The sequence below is a fragment of the Triticum urartu genome, chromosome 3A (genome assembly GCF_056163025.1).
Source record: "Triticum urartu cultivar PI428250 chromosome 3A, HENAU_Tu73, whole genome shotgun sequence".
NCBI classification, from domain to species: Eukaryota; Viridiplantae; Streptophyta; class Magnoliopsida; order Poales; family Poaceae; genus Triticum; species Triticum urartu.
In genome coordinates, this window is record NC_141875.1 from 452,311,167 (window position 1) to 452,328,330 (window position 17,164).

Sequence of the window (17,164 nt, forward strand, 5' to 3'; positions counted from 1 at the left end):
GGCACCGGGAGCACTTAAAGGGGTCTTTGCAATCCGCTGCATAATGCCCATGAAAAAGGCATCTACAACATCAACCACGAAGCCAAGCCGGAAGGGGACGAGGAGCCACTGCAGGAGCCGGCGGCGTTGAATGACACAGGCCTCGCCGCGGCAAAACCTTCCGCCAACCCCCACAAGCCTCTGCCTCATGCACCACGCACGGCGAGCGGGCGGAACTGAACACAATTAGCCCGGCAACTGAAAAACTATAACTGAACGCAAGTAGTCTGCCCGTGAAAAAACTACAAACAGTGAAGCAAACAACCCAGCAAGAACAAACGAGGTTTCATCAAATAAATTACTCCATCAGCGTTGATCAGGACGCCAAAATGGTAGCCAATGCCATTGCGTTGTCTTGTGAACCAGTTAAGAGCAGCACTGTGTTGATTTGTTCAGCGCCATCCCGCGTGATGGAGCTGGCCACAACTGATTGTAATACTTTGCTTTGCTCTAGGGTGTTACAAAAGAAAAAAAGGTCTACGAACTTGGCCAGTCATACCCTGTTGTGGATGTAGACGTCATCAACAAAGACAAAGTACACAAACTCTAGTCAGCTCAGCCAGAATTGTGTTCATAGCACTGAAGATGAAGGATAACATACTGCAACGCAGGAAGGGTTCCAACTGCACCGGGAAGCGACCTGACAAAACTCCACATCAATCTGGCAAAGAGCATCTCTAGTCTAGATAAAATGTGGTTAACTTTTTCAAACTCTGCAAGACGTTAAAGGATTTAGTCAAAGAAAAAGATGATCTTCAAAGCCGAAGCTGCCTTCCAGACGTCCCTGAAATGCAAATATTTCACCAATAATCATTCTGACGCTTCCAGCGCCCAGGAGACGAGCAGGAGGCAGCAAATGAAGAATGAGCGAGGCATCAACAGAAAGTGGTGTAAGAAGCAGCTCCTGTTAGATGAGTTAGGTCTTACTGTTACAAGAAAGCAGCTCACTATCGAGTAGAACTCACGAGGATGATCTGAAACTAGTCTCGAGACACACAAGTGAGAAAGGAGAGAAAAGAGAAAAAAAAGGAAAACCAACATACTTCAAAACTATAGAAGCGCATCGACCTCCCCTTCTTGGCGCTCAAGAAGGTAGCTCAGCTGGTCTGTTTGCTTCATGGCCCATGCCAAGGTGCGCGGATAGCCTAGAAGACGCTTCTTCTACAGAAGCACAGACCTACATCTTAGTAGCTGTGCTGCCACATGTGGTGTGATGGCTGAGACGGGGGAGTCTGGGAGCTGTTCAGGCTTCCCTCCGCAGAGTTCTGCGGGTGCTCCTGCTGCATACCATTCTGCGACTGGTAGAAGCTCGGGTACCCAAGACCACCGTACTGAGAGGGCTGTTGCACCTCACGGAAGCCACCCTGCTCGCTCTGGCCCTGGAAGCCGTAAAAGTTACCAGGTGGAACAGCTGAAACAGCTCTTGAACCAGCAGCTCCATGAAGCCACATCGCTGAGTTGTCGCTCTGAAAAGAGCCACAGATGAACGCCCCAGAATGAAATGAGCAAATCCTCAGTGGTACAGAACAAGTATGCCAGAATTTCAAAAGCTAGACGAAAGAATGTAGCACCCTTTACCTGCTGTAGGGCCATGTAGTGATTGGCCTCTTTGAACTGTGAACTTAAAGCTTCATCAATCCCCATAGTCGTGGCAGGGGAGGCACTCTGGTTTTGGCCAAAATTCGGTATATTACTTGAGCTTCCAAAGCCTCCATAACCAGAGACTGCTGATGAATGTTGTGGTGGGCTCGTGACAGGAAGGCCACTCTTGTACTGCGGCATCGAGTATTTCATAGCAGATCCAGGCACTGCAGCAGCACCACCATCAGATTGATGGAAAGGTCCATTACTTGAATACGCTTGCTGGAAGGCTGGTGGTGGTACATAGTAGTTTTGAGGCAAGTATGGATAGCCGACTAAACTGGCAAAAGGCCCCAGGGGTAGAGTTGGCTGAGAGTACGGATGTAAAGATAATTGCTGAGGTTGAGGTAGCCCTGATGGAATGCTCGTACTGGGAGGATTTTGTGTAGATTGAGTGTTGGAGAAACCCCCTTGGTTTAAATTCTGCAAGAATATTCACAAAAAACTGAAACTCAGAAAAACAGAAGTTCAAACAGCAGCACCTAAATGTTAATGACACACGCCATGATAGTGTTATTTCTCTTTTCTATTCTTGACCACCTCTCTTCACTTCACACTGGAGCTGCCCCGTCATATTGCAGAAGATTAGAAGAACATCCAAAACAATATAGAAGAACCTTCCAGTTGGAAATTTGGTACCAACGAAGATATTATGCTTATGCCTACCAAAATATTTTATGAAATCACTACTACATTCATTGTCCAAAATAAGTTCCACAAAATGATCAATATAAGTTCCACACAGAAAAGATGCATCTTCGCACACTACTACATTCATTGCCCAAAATAAAGGGCGTGACTTCTTTCTAAACTTCTGAACTAAAACTATTACATCTGACTTACTTCAGAACAAGCGCACCAACATAAAAGAGGAAACGATGCAAAGATTGTAGTTACCTCTTGCATGGAGATTGGGTAACTGGTAGTTGGCACAGCTGGGTTATATTTCATAGCTGACTGTGCTGATAAAAACGGTGAAAAGTCAAAATCCCGGTGCTGGGTAAGATTTGACCCCAAGAAGTTGCTTTGCGGAGTGTTAGCTTGCTGTGCCTGTAAGTGTAAAACAGAAGGAAAATTAGGAGAAAGGCAATACAACAAAGAAATACAATCCCATCCCACTCACTACTGTAAGAAATTCGTTGCCGAGTTTGAGAGGATTGATTTAATTTCAGATGCCTTCATATATTAACAATCACATTGTCCAGGAACCAGCACAATTAAGGTAAAGAGAAGTCGTACATAAATATAACCAGAGCAGCATGCAACAAAAAATATACATTTTACGCCATTCACCAAGCAGACACAGATTCTACTCCATCCGTTCCAAAATAATTGAAGTTCTATGATCTTTCATTTTTCTAAGTCATTAAAGTTGACTAAAGTCTAGAAAAATCAGCAACTATCTACAATATCACATATATATAATATGAAAATATATTTCATAACGAATTTAATGAAGTAAATTTGGTTTTGTAGATGTTGATGTATTTTTATATAGACTTGGTCAAACTTAATGAAATTTGACTTAGGACAATCCTAGAACTTCAATTATTTTGGAACGGAGGGAATACATCATTATATATCTTTTGCTAACTTATAAGTTGGAGTTGGTGGTTGCAGTGTCACACCTCCTACCTCTCCACTGTGCAACGCCCCTACTAACCTTACAAATCAAACTGGGCTCACATCTGATTGTGATTAACCAACAAATAAAGCTTCACAATATTCTCAACCTAAAAGACTAGCTCGAGTACGTATGTAGCACCATCCCCTCAGTTATCCATGCCACAACACCGAAATCCTCTTCTTTGGTCCTTCACTGTGCAACGCCCCTACTAACCTCACAAATCAAAGTGGGCTCACATCTGATTGTGATTAACCAACAAATAAAGCTTCACAATATTCTCAACCTAAAAGACCAGCTCGAGTAAGTATGTAGCACCATCCCCTCAGTTATCCATGCCACAACACCGAAATCCTCTTCTTTGGTCCTTCACTGAGCCCACAGAGTGCAATCAACAGCTCTCTCGACCCTTTGTCGAGCACTAGAGCAACATTGATCTGGGCGAGGATGCACGCCAGAGAGAAGGCAGATGAGACACTCCCCTACTTTGAGCCATCACTACTAACAGATCTGCAAATGTATGTATATATCAATAGTGCAAGAACCTCCTAGCGGAGTGGAAGTGAAGGAAGAAGCCTGGGTATGTTGCTTGTTCCAAACATCAGCAAGGTATCTCAAATCACTAATTCGCATGGCCCTGCATTACTATTTCTTGCACAAGCATCGATCTCTAAAGAAGAGAATAACATATATCTCGAATTCTTGATAATTTGGTTGTCGATTGATGGATTTTAGGCCGATTGCAAACTGATTTTCTTCAATTTTGAGACAAATAAATTGGTATTCCTCGGATCACCAAAAGTTTAAACATCTCAGTTAAAATTTTGAAAAGAATGTAAACCCTGGCAATGTCCCCAAGGCAAGCCCCAGAGGCTCTCATCAAGCACTCGCGTCTGTGTCTACAACAGCTAATAGATCGCCATTGTAAGAGGAGGGGCACCACATACAACATGGAGCACAGGTGGAGAGGGTCAAGTTCATCCTATAGGAGTTGTGCTTGCCACAAACCTAACTGCATTGTTCATCTCATGGAAGAAGTGAACACGCTCAAGTGATACACTTAGTGTGCTGCCATATTGCTAGAGCAAAGAAAACTGCAGTACAGACTCACCAGAGCTAGGAACGTGCACATGTAACATCGAAGGTGTGTATAGCTAGAGCAGGATGATGGCGCAGCCACGATAGAGCTGGAGCGAGAACCTAGAGGTAGCAAACAGGGAGGAAGGTGACAATTAATCGTCTTCTCGCGATTTGGGGGTAAAGAAGAGGACGGGTGGCAGAGAGAATGGTTCCCAAGTGAGAAAAGGATGTTGTGCCTCTCGCGACCCTTCCCAAAACAGCATGATCTTCGTGCTTGTGGGCACGTACAAAATAGAACCACTCTTGCACAGGTATCTTTCCCATTAGTGATCCAGCGGCTCTACCATTTCAGTACTAGATAAAGCTAACCTTACATCAATAAACGTGTAAAAACTTGAAACCAATCTAGCTTTTTTAGATTATATATTAGTATGGTCTACGATTTACATTGATTGTTATGCCTATGCAGTTCTAAATGCAGTGCATGTTTTTCATGCCGAAGCTACAAACCAACCTTATATGTAGCACATTCGTCTAGGAATAACAAAGACCCTTTTGTAACAGTTACAGCTTACATATGTACTCTAACAAAACTCAATAACAAGCTAAACATGCAGTTCTAAAGCTTCAGCAAGTCCCAACGTCATGAAAGTCTTATATTAGTCCCAGACTCCCACACGGTGCCTATGCTATCATCAAGGTGATAAATCAAAAGTTCAGGTGCTAAACATATGATGAAAAGATAAGTTTGTTTGGTTCCCTATTTCCTTTTAGAATGAAACTACCCACTATGTTCATGACGGAAAGATAAGTTTATTGGTTTCCCTTTAGAATCAAACTACCCACTGTATATGTGATCCCATATCTTGAAGAAGACAACTATACCAGCAAGCTTGAAAAATGAGAAAGCTGTTGTGCTTGAGCGTTTCCTTGTTGGCTCTCCATTATACTTGGCTGTGTTGTGTTCGGATACACATGATCTGAAACTGATGGTGGGTTATACTGAAGACCAGACACATCTAGAGCACCTTGCATCAGTATATCAGGCTGCGAAACTGAAGGGGCATCAATATTCTCAATGTTGGTACCTATTCTGGTTTCAACATCCTCATTTGCTGATGACTGTAGAGCACCATTGTCATAGTAATCTTGATTCCTGTAAGAAAGGTGCCATAAGACAAGATGCATTTTGTGTCATGAGTAGGAACATAGCAGGAAATTAGTTTGCACCTGATATCTATTTGATCAACTGCTGGAGTTTCATCTGAGTTGGGCACCTCTTCCATACTATATTTAGGGACCTTGGATGGAAGCAACCCAGAGAAGGCACCAGATTCAAAACTACCAAAGCTCAGATGTGCGCAGTCTGTATTTTCAAGTTGTAGATGATCGGGGATTATAACCGCTGGATTATCATCAGCAGAATTAGCTGCTGCTAGATCTTCCTTTTGCAAGCTTAGATGCTGAAAGTTCATTGCAGCTGAGTCCACATCAACGTTGGAAACCTCAACTGCAAACGATTGCGTCATGATTCCTTATTAGTAATTATATATGTTATATGTTATAAGTATAAAAGAACAGTGTTTAAGGCAATAAGGACTAAACAATATTTTCACTTGTAAGGCAATCTGCATATACAAAGAAAAGTTTGTTAGTGAATGAACATAGAAAAAAGGACTAAACAATATTTTCACTTGTATCGGTAGCACATAAAGATGATGTGTAGAACAAATAGTAAGCCAGTAAGGCAATCTCCATGTGTAGCAGTTTTGCAAAACTGCAACCACCACAGCATCCATGAAAATGTGTCACTTTACAGCATCAAAGGGCAAAACGGAAAGTACAAAGCTGAGCAATGAGCGGCTACTGGTTTTCGTTTTCTATGCAAAGGCAATGCCATTAAATATTGAATGACATCCCTGGGAGCCACTAGACAGTATGCCTGATCCATGTTTATGTGATGTCGTACTACAACAGAAATATGCACTTGATGCTCAACGTACTTAAGGTGGTTGGCTGGTCAGGGGTGGGGGTGCCAAACGCCCAAACATCAGACTAGCCAGTTGGAGGAACATTTCAACCTCCCCAAGGACAGCTATCACCTACTCCCTCAGTCCCATAATATAAGAACGTTTTTGACACTATACTAGTCAGTCCCATAATATAAGAACGTTTTTGACACTACACTAGTGTCAAAAACGTTCTTATATTATGGGACGGAGGGAGTATCAGATAACAGAACAGTGTTTCCTCACAAAGAAATACAAAGATCATTCTATTTATTATCCAGCCTCCAAAAAGTATGAGCATCTACCTTGTGACAGAAAAAAATAGAACACATTGGTAATTGACTTTTAAGACGCATAACCAGAAAAGGAAGTTCCATTGATCACAAGATTTGCTATTTGAGATCTATACTAACCTTCATCGGCAAATGAGTGCATTTGAGATTGGTATGTACTTGAGTTCTGCAACAATTCATCACCGAATTGAACTTTGTCGTGAAGAACTTCCGAGTGTCTCTCAGAAGGTATTGCTGTCTGCTTTACAATTGAGGTGTTATCTTCTGTGTGAGACTTCTCATGCAAGTTAACGGCATCAGCAACCAGCACTGATGACTCCAATGATGCCACAAATGATAATGGGCCGCCAGATGGCTCAGGGGCTGTGAATTGATTTTGTGATGGTGGTCCGTCCTGTGGAAACCAAACATTTTCATGTGTTTGGTGGCTTTCTGCCGAAGCGTGATTAGAATTTATAACTTGGGGAATGGGATCTGGAAGAGCTGGAAATCCTTGGTCAAATGTTGTCGGGGCGACTGTGCTTGCGGATTGCTTTGTGTTATGGTTCGTTTCATTTGACAAAGATGGGTTTTGACCAGCAAATGCTTTGTCTGCCGTAGCCGTAGACTTGCTAGAAGACCTTCCTTGAGGTCTGCCCATTTTAACTATATCAGCCATTGACATCTGACCAGGCACCCCACACCAATTCTGCTGAAATCCTGACGATGATTGTGATGCTCCGCATAATCCATCAGGAACCACGTCGTTGTTTGCAAAGGAACTGCAACATAGAAAGCAAAAAGGTCAGTTAACAATAATAAATAAAACACAAATAGACCAGCAGGAACTTCTACATCTTCAGCCTTCATTACCTCGGAACTGTTGGCTTCTGAGTGGAATTGGTTGATGGAACACCAGGTCCCAATATTGATGACCTTGAAGCCACGTTATCTAGTAGGATTGAAATGAACATGAGAAAAAGAAATGTGAAAACTCATGGATACAAACATTATTTTATCTTACCAACTCCGCCGGATACAGACCGAACTGAACTGCTTCGGTTAGTACGATCTGTGCCAACTCTAGCAGCACGACTGTTTGAGTTATTTGCTCCTCGGGATCTTGGCTCAGGTGTACCTTTATTCACCTGTGTGAAATTTCAATACATGCTTGATGTAAGTTCTCAAGACTAAAGCATGGCATGGTAAATCAATAATTAGGAAATTAGTAGGATATTTAAACTTTCTAACACAAAAGTTTACCAACAGTGAACAAATTAAATGGCTGATATATTGACAAATTATTAATGCTTTCATTCATTGTTAGAGTACGTAATGGGCCTAATGGCCTGGACTGGCGGTATAGCCCATTAGTCTTAGGGTTAATTAGAGATAAGCGTCGCTTGCTTAGGGGTCAAGTAAGCCTTGCTTGGAGTCAAGTAAACCTCTCTATATAAAGAGAGGAGATGTATCAATCTAATCAGGCAAGAATTAAGAAGGAAATCCCTTCCCTCTTGCCCAGCCGTGGGCAAAAAGGCCCCATGGCCGGCCCTCTCGCGCCCTCCTTCTAGCAGCCACATAACAATTTGGTATTAGCTAGCTTCGGTTCGATCATGTCTTCACCGCCGCCCAACCCGTCCGCCCCCGCCGTCCTCACCCCGGAGGAGGTATCCGGGGCGCTGCGGGACCTAACTCGGGCGGTCCAGGAGATCCGCCTGTTCTTGGCCGGGTCCTACGGGCCGCACCCGGCTGCGCCGCCCATCACCGCCACCGCGCCGCCGTGGATGCCGTGGCAGCCGCTGCACCAGGCGGCCTCCGCCGCGCTCGCCAGGCCGCTGCAGCTACCATCCACCGCCCCGCCCTGGCTGCAGTGGCAGCCGCCGCTCCTGGCGGCCTCCGTCGCGCCCGGCACTCCGCCGCAGCAGCCGCTGCCGCTGCCCCAGGGCGTCCCCGCCGCGCTCGCCGAGCCGCTGAAGCTGCCATCCACCACCACCGCCGCTGCAGCTGCCATCCACTGGCACCACCTCCGCCGTACCCGGCGCTCCGCTGCAGCGGCCACCGCCGGTCAGCTCCGGCCCTGCATCGACCGCGCCGGCGGGAGTCCCGATCCACCAGATCAAGTTCCCGCCGTCGCCATTACCACTTCCCCAGGGCGTCCCCATCCAGCAGATCAAGTTTCCGCCGTCGCCGTCACCGCTTCCGGCTTGGATCACTACCCGCCACGTGTCAGCAGCGGAGCGCGTCGGCATGTGCGGGAGATGTGTGGTCTGCAGCTACCGCTCCTCCCAGCTGCGCTTCGCTGCGCAAAGGACCTCGATCTCGTCCGCTGCGTCGGGGATCTTGGGCATACTGTTTTCCCCTCGGGCAACGACCTCAAAGTCTGCGACATCAGCGGTTGGGGGGGCGCACCCCTCCTCGTCATTCTCCATCGCAAGCCCTCCACTCTTCTCTGTGCGGCGCAGACCAACAGCCGCCCGGCAGGGAGAAGGCAGGGTGTCACCGACAGGAGCGCACCGCGTAGCACCACTGCATTCCGCCGGCCGCCGCGAGGGCGCCTCTGCTGGTCGCTCTTGCAACCACTTCCTGGTGGCCATACACATGCGCTCCTTTTGTCCAGATGGTGTCCATGGGTCCAGGTGGCTGTACACGTGCACGTCCGACGTGCGGATGGTGTCCACTTTATGTTTAGGGGTCCAAAATAAAGAGTCCCAGTCCATTTCAGGTTGAGAGTAATAAAACAAGCCGAGATGTAAAAGGCTTGTTTTTAGGTGTTAGGTTTGTGTTGCGTCGAGTCATGGTTATAAGTTGGTTAGGTTGCAGCTCGAGGACAAGCTGCATGTCCAGGTGGGGTGTAGTGTTAGAGTACGTAATGGGCCTAATGGACTGGGCTGGCGGTATAGCCCGTTAGTCTTAGGGTTAATTAGAGATAAGGGTTGCTTGCTTAGGGGTCAAGTAAGCCTTGCTTGGGAGTCAAGTAAATCTCTCTATATAAAGAGAGGAGATGTATCAATCTAATCAAGCAAGAATTAAGAAGGAAATCCCTTCCCTCTTGCCCGGCCGTGGGCAAAAAGGCCCCCGGCCGGCCCTCTCGCGCCCTCCTTCTAGCAGCCACATAACATTCATCCTAGTAACTAAAATTATATGGTCAATAGTAGATTAGCTACAAGCCTTCTTTTCATTTTGAAGAGCTGGAAGACCCTACTAAAAATAATATTAGCTACAAGTTTGCAAAGTGGCACAGATGCAAGTTGAGTATCATATTCAACTGACCTCCTTTTTCTTATCGCGCTTGTTCTTTACCTCTTGAAAAGTATCTGGAAAAAGATAGGCAATGTGTGAGATGCCTTACATGAGAGGACTACTAGGACTATGAAATAACATCAGATCAATCTCAAACTGCTGTTAGTATTAACTTCCTGTCATGCCAGGTAAATCAAAGAAAGACGGTCATGTAATTCAAATAGTAAAATAGACGAGGCAATAATTCACTCAGTATATCCACAATGTTCAGTCAAAATCTTTGGATTAATAAAAGGTTGATGATACAAATTAAAGAAACCCTGTGATAGCAATTGGGCTGTTGTAACAAGAATGAAATGGGAGGCACCAAGCCACTAAGGAATTAGGCCCCAGTTCCTTGCATGAAAGTAAGACACAAGTGCTAGCGATCTTAAGGTATGTAAATGGACAAAGTGCAAAGTCACATAGGCAACTACGAGCAATAAATTAAATAAGATTCCAGCTCCCACACACACAAGTCTCATCTTTCCTCGCGAATTTAGGTATTTTACAACTTTCAAACTCAAGGTACCTCTTACAACAAATGACAAGAGATGCAAATAAGGATCATGAGTGATAAATAATGAGCCAAAGAAAATGCCAGTCAATAGTAAATGGTAACCAATGGAAAAAAGAAAGCACTAACCAACAGGAGAAATAAAGTAACTATCTATATCAATATAAAAAGACCCAAAGGGTCAGATCCAATCAATCTGGGCCATTAAACCATGCTAATCCAGTGACCTAGATTGCTCCAATGGTGAGCGCTCAACATGTTTAGCATGCAATTAATATCATACTAAATTTCAACGTATGTGCTAATCATATAATTAACATGTGATTGATATCCTACCTAATATGAACGTGTAATTAATTTCTTCCCAGATATCAATGTGCATTGCACGTACGCATTTACTAGTTCTGTTAAAGACAAATAAATGAAAAAACAGAGCATGTGAGTCTCAAACCATAAACATCACTTTCAGCCTCTCAGCGGCTACTGCGAAGACAGAAGACCAAACCATGGAAGCAGCCAAGGCAGTACTATTTCACCGTTTCAGATCTGTCTTGGACAGTTTAAGCTTTTGTATAAGCTTCAATAGCACATGTCCAGGGGAGACAGCTTGAACATCTCAAAAGAAATCTGAACTTATACTTGTGGGTTATTCAAGAACAAGACTAGTCTCCTTCCAAACTGAAAGATCTGTCTTGGCCAGTTTAAGCTTTTGTATAAGCTTCAATAGCACATATCCAGGGGAGACAGCTTGAACATCTCAACAGAAATCTGAACTTATACTTGTGGGTTATTCAAGAACAAGACTAGTCTCCTTCCAAACAGAAAGATCTGTCTTGGCCAGTTTAAGCTTTTGTATAAGCTTCAATAGCACATATCCAGGGGAGACAGCTTGAATATCTCAACAGAAATCTGAACTTATACTTGTAGGTTATTCAAGAACAAGACTAGTCTCCTTCCAAACAGACCCACAAAGCCCTAAACAAATTGGGGTAGGCTAGAGCTGAAACCCATAAGATCTCGAAACCAACTCATGGTTCTGGCACGTGGATGGCTAACTTCCACACACCCCTGTCCATGGCTAGTTCTTTGGAGATATTCCAGTCCTTCAGATCTCTTTTTACAGACGCCTCCCATGTCAAGTTTGGTCTACCCTGACCTCTCTTGACATTCTCAGCACGCTTTAACCATCCGCTATGCACTGGAGCTTCTGGAGGTATGCATTGTATATGCCCAAACCATCTTGAACAATGTTGGACAAGCTTCTCTTCAATCGACACTATCCCAACTCTACCACATATATCATCATTCCGGACCCGATCCTTTTTTGTGTGGCCACACATCCATCTAAACATGACATTTCCGCTACACCCGACTATTGAATTAAACCTGGGCATCCTCCAGGCCGGGCCTGGTTCGGGCCAGGCTTTGCAAAGCCCAACCTCAAAATCCCAAGCCCAAGCCCGGCCCGGCCCGAAACACATGAACAGTGCATTTTTTAATTAAAATAATGAATTTTAGATATTTAAATGATATATGATACCTATATTTCTAATAAATAGTGATTTATGCCCTGTTCGGGCTTCTCTTCGGGCTTTCGGGCCGCGCGTCGGGCGGAAAAGCTGAGCCCGAGCCTGGCCCGGATGTCGGGCTTTCGGGCCAGGCTGGCCGGACAGGCTGTCCATGCCCGGGTCTATGTTGAATATGTCGCCTTTTAATCGGCCAACACTTAGCACCATAAAACATTGCGGGTCAAATCCCCGTCCTACAGAACCTACCTTTTAGTTTTTGTGGCGCGCTCTTTTGTCACGGAGAACACCAGAAGCTAGGCACCACTTCATCCATCCGGCTTTGATTCCATGGCTCACATCTTTACTGATATCACCATCCTTTTGCAGCATTGACCTCAAATATAGGAAGGTGTCCTTCTAAGGTATCACCTGCCCATCAACACTAACCTCCTCCTCCTCATGCCTAGTAGTACTGAAATTGCACCTCATGTAATCAATTTTAGTTGTACTAAGCCTAAAACCTTTCAATTCCAAAGTTTGTCTTCTAGCTCTAACTTTCTATTAACCCTTGTTTGACTACCATTGACTAGCACCACATCAACCGCAAAGAGCATATGGGATATCTCCTTGTATATCCCTTGTGACGTCATCCATCATCAAGGAAAAAAGATAAGCGCTCAAAGCTAACCCTTGGTGCAGTCCTATTTTAATCAGAAAGTCATCAGTGTCGTCATCACTTGTTTGAACACTTGTCAGAATATTATCATAGATGTCCTTGATGAAGGAAATGTACTTTGTTGGAACTTTGTGTTTCTCCAAGGCCCATCACATGACATTCCACGGTATCTTATCGTAGGCCTTCTCCAAGTCAATGAACACCATATGCAGGTCCTTCTTTTGCTCCCTATATCTCTCCATAAGTTGTCGTACCAAGAAAATGGCTTCTATTGTCAACCTCCCAGGCATGAAACCAAATTGATTGGTCACACTTGTCATTCCTCTTAAGTGGTGCTCAATGGCTCTCTCTCCCATAGCTTCATTGTATGGCTCATCAGCTTAATTCCATGGTAATTAGTACAACTTTAGCATCCCACTTATTCTTGAAGATTGGTGCTAATATAGTACGCCTCCATTCTTCTAGCATTTTGTTTGTCCGAAAAATGAGTTGAAAAGCTTAGTCATACTATCGTTATGCCTTTGATGCCTCTCCACACCTCAATGGGGATACAATCAAGGCCCATCGCCTTGCCTCCTTTTATCCTTTTTAAAACCTTCCTAACCTCAGACTCCTGGATTCGTCGCACAAACCGCCTTCTGGTATCATCAAAGGAGTTGTCCAGCTCAACGATAGAGCTCTCGTTCTCTCCATTGAACAGCTTGTCAAAGTACTCCTGTCGCCTATGCTTGATTTCCTCGTCCTTCACCGGGAGTTGATCTGCTTCGTCTTTGATGCATTTGACTTGGTTGACACCCCTCGTCTTCCTCTCTCAGATCTTGGCCATCTTATAGATGTCCCTTTCGCCTTCCTTCATGTCTAAGCACTAGTAGAGGTCGCCATATGCCCGACCCCTTACTTCACTCACAGCTCGCTTTGCGGCCTTCTTTGCCACCTTGTACATCCGCACTCATATCCAGGTGTAGGATATTCGCTTCTACTCCCCCCTCCCCCCAGTCAGCCCAAACTCCTCTAAAGCCCCCTTACGAATGCAAGTCACATCTTCATCCACATATTGTTTGCATCACCCTCTTCTCCCAGTCCCAAGGGCCCTCCTTAAGAACCCTCTCCTTGAAAGCCTTAGTTGTCTCCCCCTTGAGTTTCCACCACTTCGTTCTAGCAATTTTGGCACGCTTATCCCACTAGAATGAATCCGAAACCAAAAGTCAACCACCCAGAAGCTTATGTTGAGGGACAACACTCACCAGGCATCACCTTACAATCTATGAAAGCACTCATGTCTTCTCCTCTTGAGAGGACAAAATCAATCTGGCTAGAGTGTTGACCACTACTAAAAGTCACTAGATAGGATTCCCTCTTTTAAAGAGGTGTTAGCTACGATCATGTCGTAGGCTAGAGCGAAGTCCTTCCTGTGTTAGATGTACCCACATGGCCATTGAGATCTCCTCCTATGAAGAGCTTCTTGTCAATAGGTATACTCCTAACCATGTCCTCCAAGCCTTCCCAAAACTCCCTCTTGGTGCTCTCATTGTGGCCTACTTGCGGGGGATACGCTTTGATAACATTGAGAACCTAAGTCCCCAACTACCAGCTTGACCAGGATAATCCGGTCCCCTTGCCTCTTGACGTTAACCACTCCATACTTGAGGCTCTTGTTGATCAAGATGTCTACTACATTTTTGTTTGCAGTTGTCCTGTGTACCACAACTTGAAGCCGGTATCCTCCACCTCCTTTGCCTTTTGTCCCCTTTGTTTCTGTTGTAGTTGTCCCATGTACCACAGCTTGAAGCCGGTATCCTCCATCTCCATCACCTTTTGTCCCCTTCATTTGGTTTTTGTCCCCCATGAAACAGACCTACATTAAGCCTCGTTCCAAAATAAAAACCGAGCCAAGTTCATCTAAATTCTGCTCCACACACAAGATATGGAAAGAACAAAAACTATTAAAGGGACAAAACCACATTGCTTTGATCATTTGCAAATTCAAATTGAAGAATCCAACTTTTTAGGACTGTCGTCGTTGAAGAAGATCCAAGATGTTATTGACCCATTTTTTATACCACATATCCTCTTATCTTCAATTGCTAATAAAACACAGACTTAGATAGTTAGGCCCTAAATCCAGTTCAATAGAACTTGGAAAAGACGAAGGAACTTACGATCCAAAACCAACCTAGGTTTTGGGTCCTCCATGGCATTTGATCGAAGGCTTTGCTTTTTATCTTTTCCTTCCCTTACCCTAAAGGGTCAACTACGATCTCCCCATCAAGGTAGGCTGTGCTTGGCTTTTCAAAAGCCCTTAATTGTTTCTCTTTGGGGGCATTATAGCTATTGACAGACTTCTACATTTGGATGCAACAGCAAAATCTTGCTTGAATTAGTAAGCATCCCTTAACTAACTATATTCTACATTTCAGCATAGCATAGTTCAACAACCGCAGGCTAGTCCCAAGTTCAAAATATTATTTCTTCCACCGTCAAACACAAAACGGAACATAGCCTTACGACAAGAAAAAAAATCCAAATTATTCCATCCATGTGCTACTGCTCCTCTCATCAAAACCAGAAGGTTAATGCTGACGTACTCGGAAATATAAAAACACCACTAAAAATAGCACAAAATGAAAACGAGCAAATAACGTACAACCCCATCCTAAACAAGAGGCCTAATAAACGCAAAAAAGAAAAACTCTACAGAGCAACAAATCTTCGTAACAGCCCGGGACTGGGGACTCCATCCGCACAGTACCAAATCAGCATAAATCCCTGAGGTGGAATGAAACGGGCACGTTTGTTCCAATCCATTGGCCACAAACACAGCCCAAAGGCTAACCAACGCAGCCAAAACTTGAGCAAAGACCTTAAGCGGTGCAGGGAAAGAGGGGGAGCGAGGTGCTGCAGAGTAGATGTGACCTTGGGAGAGGAGGCGGCTGACCGCCTCGTCAGGGTCCATGCCGCAGTCGCGCAGCGCCGCGTAGATCTCTGAGTCGGAGCGGCTCACGATCTCCTTGAGCCCCTGCACCAGCTTCCTCGCGGACGCAGGCACCGGTCCCGCCGCTGGCCCCCTCCCTCCCCCACCTCCGCCGCTCATCCTCGCCGCCGGGAACCGCCGCCAAAACAGCTCCTCCTCCGCTTCCGCCTCCGCTGTGTGTGTTAGAGAGCCGGGCTCGTAGCAGCAGCAGCAGCAGCAGCAGCGCCTCCTCCGCTTCCGCTGGGTCTCGGTTCTCAGCTCACGCGCGGTTAACGGCGGCCAAATTCCAAAACCCTCCCTCCGCGCTTCCCCCTCGCCTACCTTTATATAGCTCGATGCGATGCGGAGGAAGAAATGGGGTTAAAATCTAATTTCCCACTTCTGCCCGCGCCTAACCTCTGCTCCCTCCTCCCTAATCTCTATCCGTCGCCGCGTACACCTGTCGCGGAGATGTGGATGATGGGAGGTGCGAATGAATATCTAAAGCTGACAGGCCGGGACACATCTCGAGGGGGCCCGCGTGCAGCCTCTGCGTCTAGGAGGGCGCGTCACGGTGTTACGTGGCTATGGTGTGCACGCCCCCGAGGCTAGCATGTGGGGCAACATTGTCGGTGTCCCTACGTGTCGCCCAACCGTGTGACTAGCGTGGATGCAGGGTTATCCCTGAGCAGATGATGATCGGGCCGCATTGTCAGTGTCAGATAGGCGTACGAAACTGACGGAACATTTGGGCTCTTTTCGGGTACGAGACGGGGGCAGTCAGTAAAGATCCCTCCCCTTTCGTTTTTGGGGCATTTTTACGAGAAAGAATTTTGCAGGACAGTAAGCGTAGATCTGCACGCCCCCGTAGTGGAAGTTAGTTGGGTTCCTTTCCAAATTTGGTTAGATTCCTTCTCCCTCATTTGGGCAGGCTATTTCCATGTTTTCCCTGGAAAAAAAAGGTTCTTCGTACTGGCTGCCTTCTGATCGCAGCAACTTTTGAAATTTTGTGCACAGGGAAAGATACTGTTAGAATTTTTGCGTTGATCTTTTGTGTGGTGCAATTTGATGGGGAGCTATATCTACAATAGTCTCGGGCATGTCTTGCCAACAAAAATTAAATAGTTACATGTCTCTAAGGGCATGTACAATGATGACATATGGATACAGATGTCCCATGAGAAAAAGTAGCTTAAAGCAATTACATTAAATTTTTTCCCCAACGCAAGCTACTATTACTGGACCTCATCAAAAAATAGAAAGTAGAAACTTTAATACATATGCATCTCTATTCCTCACTTCAACTTTTTCAGATTTTTACATCGGACCACACTTTTTCTTCCCAAACACCTGCCTCTTGTAGAGGATCTCGCTTCTCTATCCGAACCTTCTTTTCATAACATCCGATCCTACATGGCACATGGGGCATCACCATGAGGATATGCATTGGCCATGCTCTAAAGTCAAGGCGGGTACTTTGGTCTTGTCATTACTTTCCATGAGACCCAAAGCTAATTTGGGCTCTTCTTGCTTACACCCCCACCGAAATTTTCGAATAATCACTAGTGC

The 17,164-nt window shown here is 45.2% G+C and overlaps 1 protein-coding gene across 1 annotated transcript; it reads right to left on the reverse strand.

Annotated features, from left to right (window-relative positions):
* Window positions 1-896: 896 nt before the first annotated feature.
* LOC125544294 (uncharacterized) lies at window positions 897-16,051 on the reverse strand. The gene is made up of 10 exons (XM_048707920.2): window positions 15,559-16,051; window positions 9,936-9,979; window positions 7,690-7,813; window positions 7,539-7,617; window positions 6,807-7,447; window positions 5,615-5,894; window positions 5,270-5,540; window positions 2,578-2,730; window positions 1,618-2,103; window positions 897-1,505 (listed from the first exon to the last, which is right to left on the reverse strand). Exons 1-10 carry the CDS (start codon window positions 15,734-15,736, stop codon window positions 1,224-1,226), a joined length of 2,538 nt encoding a protein of 845 aa, XP_048563877.1. The 5' UTR covers window positions 15,737-16,051; the 3' UTR covers window positions 897-1,223.
* Window positions 16,052-17,164: the final 1,113 nt, after the last annotated feature.

Excerpts from the sequence above, each read along its gene's own strand:
- LOC125544294 (XM_048707920.2), bottom strand. The coding sequence starts at position 15,736 with ATGAGCGGCGGAGGTGGGGGAGGGAGGGGGCCAGCGGCGGGACCGGTG. Across the intron at positions 7,814-9,935 it reads AGCGCGATAAGAAAAAGGAG|GTGAATAAAGGTACACCTGA; the intron begins GTCAGTTGAATA and ends AATTTCACACAG. Across the intron at positions 1,506-1,617 it reads ACTACATGGCCCTACAGCAG|AGCGACAACTCAGCGATGTG; the intron begins GTAAAGGGTGCT and ends GGCTCTTTTCAG.